Source organism: Mastacembelus armatus, chromosome 14 (genome assembly GCF_900324485.2).
Source record: "Mastacembelus armatus chromosome 14, fMasArm1.2, whole genome shotgun sequence".
NCBI lineage: Eukaryota > Metazoa > Chordata > Actinopteri > Synbranchiformes > Mastacembelidae > Mastacembelus > Mastacembelus armatus.
Window position 1 is genome coordinate 12,733,656 of NC_046646.1, and position 9,378 is coordinate 12,743,033.

Here is a 9,378-nt window from a genome sequence, read left to right on the forward strand (position 1 = left end):
CCTCCTGCAGGGCCATAAAGACCTGAGGATATATGTAACACTTTCATTTTATCACAATATTAGGGCAGTTTTTAGCAGAAATTGAAGATATTTTTTTGGTTCATTTAATGAAAGGCTCCCCAGGTTTGCAAAGCAACAAACACTAACTAAATCCTTACTTTTCCAACAGGTGATAGACAGTGACCTGCAGAGGCCTGGCCTTAAACAGCAGCAGAGGACAGAATGTGTTGAGGAGTGTCTGGAGGGGCTCTGGCAGGTTTGTCTTCTGGTCCGCTATGAACCGTGGTGGCAGGGAGTTCTGGGTTAGCTGCTGTACAGGCACATATGTCAGAGCCACACCGACTGACCGCAGTACCGCCAGAGGGAACACAGGATCATCTGGTTCAGTGAAGGCATCTGCAATAAGAGTGAACAGACTCATGAGATAGGACTACCTCACACTGTACTTAAAACATACTCACTCAGCTGCTTCCACACTAACCTGATGGGTTTGGGACACAGTCAAACATGTAAATACATTTCACAACTACCTTATCACTAATGGAAAGCAGATATTTGGTAGGTTTTGGCATTTCCCCTTTCAGATTACACATTGCCAGAGATTGTGTCAAAATCTCCTACAATAAAATACACACTCACCTGTAATACTGACAGGCAGAGGCAGCAATAGGTTGTAGATTCCTTCTACAAAGAAGCCTGTCCATTCACTCATCAGCTCTGCTGGCAACTTCTCAAGAATGTCAGGTGAGGGCGATGCAAAGAACTGGTTCAGCTTCACTATCAACACAGTGTTCTCACACACAAACAGCTGCACCCATGGGTTCCACAGACTGCTGACATTCTCACTGGTGGTCTGACGACGGAAGCAAAGAAAGTCACAGATAAATAACCATAGCAGATAAATACAGTTGTGAGAAAATCTAGACCCTGTGATGAAACTGCTCCACTGTCCTGGAAACTCAATCTAAACCAGCTGTTAGAATCAATATTGTATGACTGAGCTTGACCCCCGAGTCTGAAGTCACAAAACAACATGATGTGTATAATCCATGTCTAACCTCCAACCAGGCTAACATAGAACAGAGCAAGAAATCCCACTGGTTGTTGCCGAGAACTGTTGGACAACAAGTTATGAGCCAGGACAGGAACCGTATCATCTCGACGGTGAGATTCAGTCGTTCTGTAGTTACTTTAGACAGGTCACTGAAATACAAAAAGATGTGACAGATAAATCAGTAAAACATCATTTTTTTAGATGATATAATGAACATAAAGAGAGTGTAAATGTGTGTGTGATCACATTACCTGCTAAAGAGGAACCAGTCCTCCCTGCTGTTTCTCCACTCCATCACTGTGGCCAGGATAGCCTGCACAACCTCCTCCTCTATTTCTGTGTTGGCATTAAGACAGCACAGCAACACTGCCAGACACCCATACACATCTGTATCACAGAGACCACAATTATTATTTGTTTGCTTCAAGTTCAGAAAACCTTCTGTGCATTTGAGGGTGTATTCATGTATTCTCACTCTCATTCTCTTGCCAGTTGATTATTCCGGCAGTAGCCAGAGTTACAAGGGTCTCTCTGTCTTCTTTGGTCATAGTGGGACAGAGAACCTGGAGTGTGCTGAGTTTGCTTTGAGACACTGGGAACAAACTGACCAAACAGAGGGAACTTTCAGGAAACAACACAGCGGTAACAGCTTTGACGAGTGAAATCAAAAGCATATAAATGACTTTAAATATACAAATTACTGACCTGTCTACACTGCCGTAAAGCGTCCTCACATTTGTGACGGACAAGTTCTGTGTGTGCATGAAGCTTTCGAGAGTCAGAGACCATAGACCTCCATACTCAATGGACCTACAGGGCAACAACAAAATGCACAGTATACATTTATCGCATTTCTATAAAGTTATTTTATCAGATAATGTAGATTCTAATAATTAATCACACCAATTTAATCTGAAGAGGCTCCATCAATGCAGGTAACTGAAAGCTTGTTATGGATAGAAAATGATAACACGTTCATTCAATCTATTCTTCTTTGTCCAAAATAAACCGGGGACCTCACCTTGAGTAGAGGGTCTCCAGAAGAACTTTATTTGGAACCTGGCAGTGGAGTCCTTCCGACAGCCCCCATTCAGTCAGCAGGCTGTGATAGGCTGAAACTATAGTGGGACTGTACTCTACCTCCTTACACCACTGCAATGCATACAGCAGTTCTGAAACTGACAAACAAAAATATGCAAATAGAACCACATTAGTCAGGATCACAGAGTGTTTGTTATGTTGCTATATGTGTGTCAAAGTTACAGTAAAAATGGTTTATGCCCTATGTGTGTTTGCATGTACCTGTACACTGAAGGTCTGTCAGATGTGAAAGACTTTTTGCCTCGTTTTGGTTACAAGGTATGAATGCAACAGTCCGTGCCACCCTCCCTAACAGGGCGCAGGCACACAGGTGGGCTGGAAGCCTCGTGGACGGTCTAAACTTCCAGAGGTCCATGGAGGGTTTTTGACAAATTCCTCTGTGACGGCTGGACAGCAAGGGTTTTTTTATCCACTGCAGGGGACAGACAAAAGGGGAAAAATAACACATAACAGTGTTTCTTGTGCAGGATTTAGTGAAAGCTAAATATTTTATGACCACTGTATAGTGGTGCCAGAGTGAGTTGTTTCCCTCGAGTAAGGACAATGAATTGGCAGGCTGACCTGAGGAGGTAAAGCCTGTCTGATTCTTGTCCATTCCACCTGGCTAGGAGTCAGCAGTGTAAAGAACTGGACAAGCAGGGGAGAGTCTTTACCGCTGACAGAAACAACTGTCTCCACTAGACTCTGTACAGCCACAACTAGAACCTGTAAACTAAAACATAACACCAAGAACAGTTAGCTAGATCACAACAAAGCACTATGTAAATGGCCACATGTGAGGAGGGATTACTATTAAAAAAACACACAAAAAAAACCACACTTTTTAAACTATACCAGATGAAGGTGCTTTGTTACCTTTCAATGTCCAGGGAGATGGTGAGTAGTTGGTTCATCACCCAAACAGCTGCACTGTGCAGGAAACCACCTTCCTTAACCTCATATTCAGAGTGCTGGATCAGTGACTGGACCCCGACTAAACACACTTTCCTCAGCTTATCTAAAAGTGAGTCTTTTAATATTAAATACAAATTAATTAATTAGCTTACCTGACATGTATATATCATTTGTGCACTGTGTGAGCGCCTACCGGACAGGTGAGTGTGTGTCTGATCTTGGGCGGTGAGTTGGAATACAGTGAGCAAGAGTTCCTCAGCAGGGAGTAGTAGAAGACAGTCTTTTACAGAGGAGAAGAAGACGGAGGCTACGTCACAGATGAAGGAGATGAGTGGCTCCATGTTGCCTGTATCTGACAGACTCTTGGTCTCAGACAGAGTGGCATGGAGCTTGTCCAGGATCTTCTCCAAGTACACCTCTCCAATCAGAGGCTCTGCATCATTAAAAACAGAACAGAGGAGGATCACATAGTTTGGCAACCACTTTCCACAAAAGATAAGCATTTAGAGTTTGGCCAAAAGCTACATTTGTAGACAAAACAAATATTTAATCTGTGCTCACCATTGTTGTGGTGCTGAGAAAGAACCAGGGAGATGAGCGTCCAATCGTGGCTGCTTGTAGAAGAGGTGGAAGTGGGAGAGCAGCATCCCACCTTGCACAGCTCCTCAGTCAATCCCAGGAGCTGCTCACCCAGAACTGACCCTTTCAACCAGTCACTGCAGCTATTCAAAGTCTCAGGGTCTGCACATGCCTGACAAGACGAATGGCAAAGACATTTACAACACTGTAAATTTGATATATAAGTAATCAACATGCTTTACAGTATGTGTAAAGAGAATGACACATACCCTCTGTATAATTTGCAGAATAATTCCCCACTGTAAATCCTTCTAGGAAGCAAGAAACAACTGCAAAATTAGAATTCACACTAAAAAGACAAACAAGGGATCATGTCGCTGCACACAAAAAACAATGTCAATTAACATCAGGTCATATTTATATGTTATGTGACATCTGCAATCCAATGTTACCGTGGAGATGTGGTTGAGTATGCGGGTGGTCTCCTGCTGGCTACAGCAGGAAAGTGAGCTGAAGACCATCTCCACCAGGTGCCCAGTGTCTCTGCGGCCTTTCTCAGGCAGCCACACTAGCACCCGCTCCAATAGGAACTGCAGGGCTGGATTTTTCAGATTCACCTCATCCTTCTCAACTTCCTTTGGTATTTTATCATCCCATTCGACTAATGTCTAAGACAAGCAAGTTCGATGAATAAAAAAACAAAACAAAACTCTACTGAATCAAGAGATTGTAAAAGCTGTAATACAAACTTAATTTGCATTATTTAATCCAAATGCCATACCAGTGTTTTTGTATGTTTGAGCCTATTAATTAAATATTACAAATACCAGATTACTGGAATTACTACTGATTATTTCCAAAGCAAACCACAAGCATTTTTATAGTCGACTCTTCCCTTTCAATACATACATTTAACAGATTTGCCTATTACAAAACACTGTTTAAACCCAGAGGGAAACTTACAAAGATAAAAAGGACAGTTAAACACACTGTACTTTTATCAGTAAGGGTCACATATGACTTACCCTGAAGACCCTGGGTGTGTGGAAAGACCGCAGGAGATGGGAGAGGAAAACAAGATGTCTCTCTGAGTTTTTCTCATTCACATGCACCAGGCACAACTGCGCCAGCTGGCACACTACATCCTCAAAATGCTGGGTCTGTAGGGACCCAAATGCTGTCTCATTCACAAGCACAGGCCCAGGCTTCTCAACACCAGCCCCTTCGACTCCAGTTTTCTCATTGTCCTCTGGCTTAGAGAAACAGATCTTGACAGATTTCTTCTTTTGAATGTGCTTTCTGTTTACTCTCTCGGGGTAGCGCATCACCTGGAGACAAGAAAAAGTCAGAACAGTTTCTGTTAGTTTCTGTTTTACTTTGACCACTTTTAAGACAAGAATGACTCTGGCAGCCATACTGATCTGCTGTATCCTAAGTGTCAACATGGAGATTTCAGTGGGGAATCAAACTGCCAGAAACAAAGATTTTGCCAAAACTAAACTCACCTGGAGCAAGGTGGCTATCCCTTCCAAAGCCTGTGGATCTGCTTCCTCATTATCAACATACCGCACAAAGAGAAGGCCAAGGGCCTCCCAGAAGTCTGCAAGAAGTACTTGAAAGACATTCTTGCTGTCATCAGTATCTCTTTCACTATATAAACTTGCCCTCTTCTCCCAGGAAACAAGCATTTCAGTGACCAAAAGGAAGAGAGGGCCATTCTGAAGGGAAGGATTTCCAAGAGCCTTCTCTATTAATGGTAGAAGCTAAAACAAATGAAAACAAAATGGTGTAAGAAAAGTTGGAACTTCAGTGGATCTGAAATACGGAGATAAGTATATGTAACTGTGTGATCTCACCTGCAGTGACATAAGCATGGCCCTTATTCTTGTCTGATCCTCCTCTTTTTCTGTATTCTGCATTATGCAGTACCTCAAGCACTCAACAACACAAGTTACTATTACAGCACATTCTGATGGGCTCTGATGGGCTCGCTCACTAGACAGGCTAAGACAGACAGACCAAACATTTTATACATTGTTTTACAGAATTCTGACATACTTAAAATCAATATTGCAATATTAACACGAGTAATAACCGTATTATTATATATGACTGTGTCAAAGTCATGCAGACTCACAAATACTGCTTAATGCAATGAACTGATATGCATTAAACTGAAAACTCAAAGAATAGATTTTAATGATACAGTGCCACTGAATTCCATTTTAAATAAATGATCATACTGCATTAACATCAGGTCATACGTATATGTTATGTGGCCTACGGGTAAACACACCCAAACAATTACCCTTGTATGAATGAAGTGAAGAAGGTGGTATAGAAGTCTAAGCTTGGATCTGTGACCTGTTGGGGCAGTTTGCTGAGCAGAGGCATGAGGTTATGGTGGAGAGCTTTAGCCATGCCTTTCCCGCCATCTTTTAGTAGAGTCCAAAGTTTAGGTAAAAAGCCCTTTTTGGCATTCACATGTGTCCAGCAATCCTGGAATAGTAGCAGAAATAGCAAAGTTAATGGACTCAACGACAAAATACCTTTGTGTTTGTACTAGTGCTGGTTAATATAATGTACCCTTACACTACCTAATAGGTCTACTGTAATCACAGAACGTAGACAACATTACAAAAATCTGATCTGACAATATATTATATGTTATAGTATTAGCTTTACTGTATACAGGAGGTCATCCTTTAAAAATGAACTTACAGGGATCGTAGATACAACGTGAAGAACAGCTTCCCACACTGAGGGCAGCACCACAGGATCTGTGTCGTCAATGCTGAGGAGAACAGCAGGGCAGAGTCGTGCCGCTTCAGCCTGGACCAGTCCTGGAGTGAACTCGCACAGAGAACCCACCATTTCAAAAAACGCCCCTCGCACCTGTGGAGAAATACATAGTCATTCAGAAAAGAATCTTCCAAGTAACAGATTATTATGATATTAAGTAGCATTTGGCAGCACAAACTAATATGATACATTTGTATTTATAATACTCAAGCAGAATAGAGTTCAGGGCTTTCTTTTATTTAACAGAAACTCCATTGTGAGTGTATACCAGGTGAACTAGTTCATCATCTATTATAAAGTAGAGGAGTTCTGGTCGATTTAGGCACCTGTGGTGTTTTGTGTCTGCTGTACTTCCAGAACCTCGCAGAGTTAACAAGATGGGCTAGTCTTTGCTCCAGGGCTTCTCTGTCATTTGGGAGTAGCAACGAGAGCAGTTTCTTCACCCCCAGCAGTGAACTGGTCAACATGCGCACATATTTGGCTTCTCTCTCCTCCTCTGTCACACTTCTAGAGAACAGGGGGAGCCAGTGCCTCAGCAAAGATGCTAAAAAGTATATTATCATCATGCATACAGAATGAGAGGAATATACAGAAGCTAAAATGAACTGTTAACTGTTAACTTACTGTGGGTCACTCAGTGTGTCTGCCGTTTCCTTTAGCAAAATATCCTGAAGAACCTGCAGAATAAAAATACAGATAATTTAATTCAGACAAATTATATTCCACAGATTACACAATAAACATCCAAGTATGCAACAAATTCACCACCAATACTCACGCTAAGGATTTCATCCTTGCAGAAGCTGAGGGCCTCAGGCTGTTTGGTGGGTGAGAAAGCAGCCTGGAAGGCCTGGCACGCAGCAGAGGCTGCAGGTGTGTAAGTGTCACACTGGGACAGAATCCAGTGACCCATCAAGCTCTTCAGATACGGAGCCAAGCTGCGGCGCACTTTTAGCACCAGCTGCTCAAAGGCCTGCTGGGTGGCCTCCCTGATGCGGCGATCGTGATCCTGAAAGACATCATAATAAAGACTAAATTCTCTGAATACAAACACACTGAACACAAGTGTTCACATAAACAATGACATTTTATGCCAACCTTAGAGTACAATTTAAACCATCATCAAACATGATCAGAGATGTTTCTAGCAATGACTTCAATCATTTATGTTGAACGGGATATTTTACTTTGACAGGAATGCTGGGAGTGCTGTAAAGCTGTGATGGCATATTCTATTGTAGTGTTGATTAAGCACATTAAGGATGCCAAAGTGTTCAACTGAATGTGACACTGACACAGTAAATGATGAATGACCAGCGTACCATTGATATCTTGCAGTAAATCCTTGGCCAGTATGGCAGGACCCCTTTAACCTCTTCAGCATCCCTTTCCTGACACATGGACCCAAAATCCTGCACAGCCTGCATATGATCAACACACACACACACACACACACACACACACACACATTTGGACCAAAAAGACATTTGAGTGGTAGATTGTAGCATGTATGTGTTTTTCTATTTTTCTATATGGTTTCTTGTTTATTAAATGTAACGTTATTTGATGCTGCATAGGTTTGTGTGTGCTTAGCAGAAAGTTAAAGATCCTATGGAGGTCTACACTTACTTTCAGTCTGGTGACAACATCCCTCTTCGAGAGTTTCCTGAGCACCAGGCGGAAATCGGCATCTACCTGGTTGTCTATCTCCTCCACACCGTGGACAGCGGGGACATAGCTCAGCTCCGAAGTCACCGTCGAATCGAAGCCGACAAACCCCGGGATGACGCCACCCTCCCGGGTCAGTGCTTCAGCAGCTCGGCCGCTACTGGACGGCTAATAGCAGGAAGAAAAACGCGTGGTTATTAGTAAGGATCTAACAATTTTGAGACAAAAATGTGGTGGTTATGTAAAACACACAGGGCAGCACAGCCACACGTAGCATTAGCCGATAACTTGAAGTTTACATTAGCTTGTGCTCGGATTTGTTGTTAGCAATATTACCTGAATAATGTGCCCAGACCTACAGATATTTGTACTTACCCGAACATTTCCTTTAGTTCGCTGTTTATTCTTACCCCCCATGTGTAAGTCTAACTCTTAAAAGTATCGTCTCCTGTGGGGAGTTACTAATGTAGGCTGCGCTAACGTTACACTCAAAGCCGCTGATTGTGCTAATGCTAAGGAAGCCGGGACTTCCTCTCTACCTCTTTCAAAATAAAACGTTTCCTCACGAACACGTACGGTGTTAAAAACAAACAAAACTCATTAATCGAAAAGAGCGTAGAGGAAAGGCTGAAGCTTTCTAAAGGATGCGATGCAGGAGTTTGTAGTGCACAGCAAGACTCAGCACAGTCATATTGGTTTAAGTTAACAAGTCCAATTTCAAGATGGATAGTCTTTCCAAACGTTTGAGATAACTTGCACGCTTTTATTTTGAATGGGAAATCGCCAAACAGAAGCGTCCTCACGTGTTTATTTGACACAGATCATTGTTACTTCCGTTATGTATTTCCTCTTGTCCATTTGGAGCAAGCTAACAGCATTATTTACTAATCGCTGCCCTCTATGAACACACTGGGGACATTGCAGCCCTGTAAACCATGGACACAATTCTTTATCAGAAAAAAGGGAGAGAATACAGTTCATAGCTATTGCTACTCACCAGATTTCTTGTGTACAACTGGAAATACTAGACTTAGGGTGATGCCAGGGGTCCTTAAGATATTTAACATCTACTGACACAGCAAATATTTTTCCATAACATTAAATTTTAAAGAACAAACTTGGAAAGCAGAAAACAAATCAACTGGAATAAAAAAACTATTTTAATATACACAATTCTTACATAAATCAAACATATTTGCACAGAGATTTAATTATTTCAGATAGATCTAATTAATGTATTGCTATTTGCTATTGCTATTGCTATTAACACTTCTACATCA

General features: G+C 41.9%; 1 protein-coding gene across 2 annotated transcripts in view; it reads right to left on the minus strand.

Moving 5' to 3' along the window:
• The window catches only part of ltn1 (listerin E3 ubiquitin protein ligase 1), a 13,104-nt gene extending 4,498 nt beyond the window's left edge, over positions 1–8,606 (minus strand). The window contains exons 1-25 of one of the 2 annotated variants that reach the window (XM_026328878.1): positions 8,474–8,606; positions 8,060–8,266; positions 7,753–7,851; positions 7,209–7,439; positions 7,055–7,107; positions 6,757–6,937; positions 6,350–6,523; positions 5,937–6,127; positions 5,485–5,632; positions 5,134–5,391; positions 4,654–4,956; positions 4,081–4,296; positions 3,898–3,936; positions 3,611–3,800; positions 3,243–3,482; positions 3,011–3,164; positions 2,717–2,867; positions 2,357–2,567; positions 2,076–2,232; positions 1,760–1,864; positions 1,530–1,657; positions 1,306–1,441; positions 1,059–1,203; positions 640–853; positions 159–396 (exon numbers count right to left, since the gene is read on the minus strand). In XM_026328878.1, the coding sequence (XP_026184663.1) occupies positions 159–396; positions 640–853; positions 1,059–1,203; positions 1,306–1,441; positions 1,530–1,657; positions 1,760–1,864; positions 2,076–2,232; positions 2,357–2,567; positions 2,717–2,867; positions 3,011–3,164; positions 3,243–3,482; positions 3,611–3,800; positions 3,898–3,936; positions 4,081–4,296; positions 4,654–4,956; positions 5,134–5,391; positions 5,485–5,632; positions 5,937–6,127; positions 6,350–6,523; positions 6,757–6,937; positions 7,055–7,107; positions 7,209–7,439; positions 7,753–7,851; positions 8,060–8,266; positions 8,474–8,515 (4,211 nt within the window). In that variant the 5' untranslated portion in view covers positions 8,516–8,606. Of the gene's footprint in view, positions 1–158; positions 397–639; positions 854–1,058; positions 1,204–1,305; positions 1,442–1,529; positions 1,658–1,759; positions 1,865–2,075; positions 2,233–2,356; positions 2,568–2,716; positions 2,868–3,010; positions 3,165–3,242; positions 3,483–3,610; positions 3,801–3,897; positions 3,940–4,080; positions 4,297–4,653; positions 4,957–5,133; positions 5,392–5,484; positions 5,633–5,936; positions 6,128–6,349; positions 6,524–6,756; positions 6,938–7,054; positions 7,108–7,208; positions 7,440–7,752; positions 7,852–8,059; positions 8,267–8,473 lie in introns of both variants that reach the window. The other variant, XM_026328877.1, reaches the window with a different exon arrangement.
• Between the last annotated feature and the right edge of the window lie 772 nt (positions 8,607–9,378).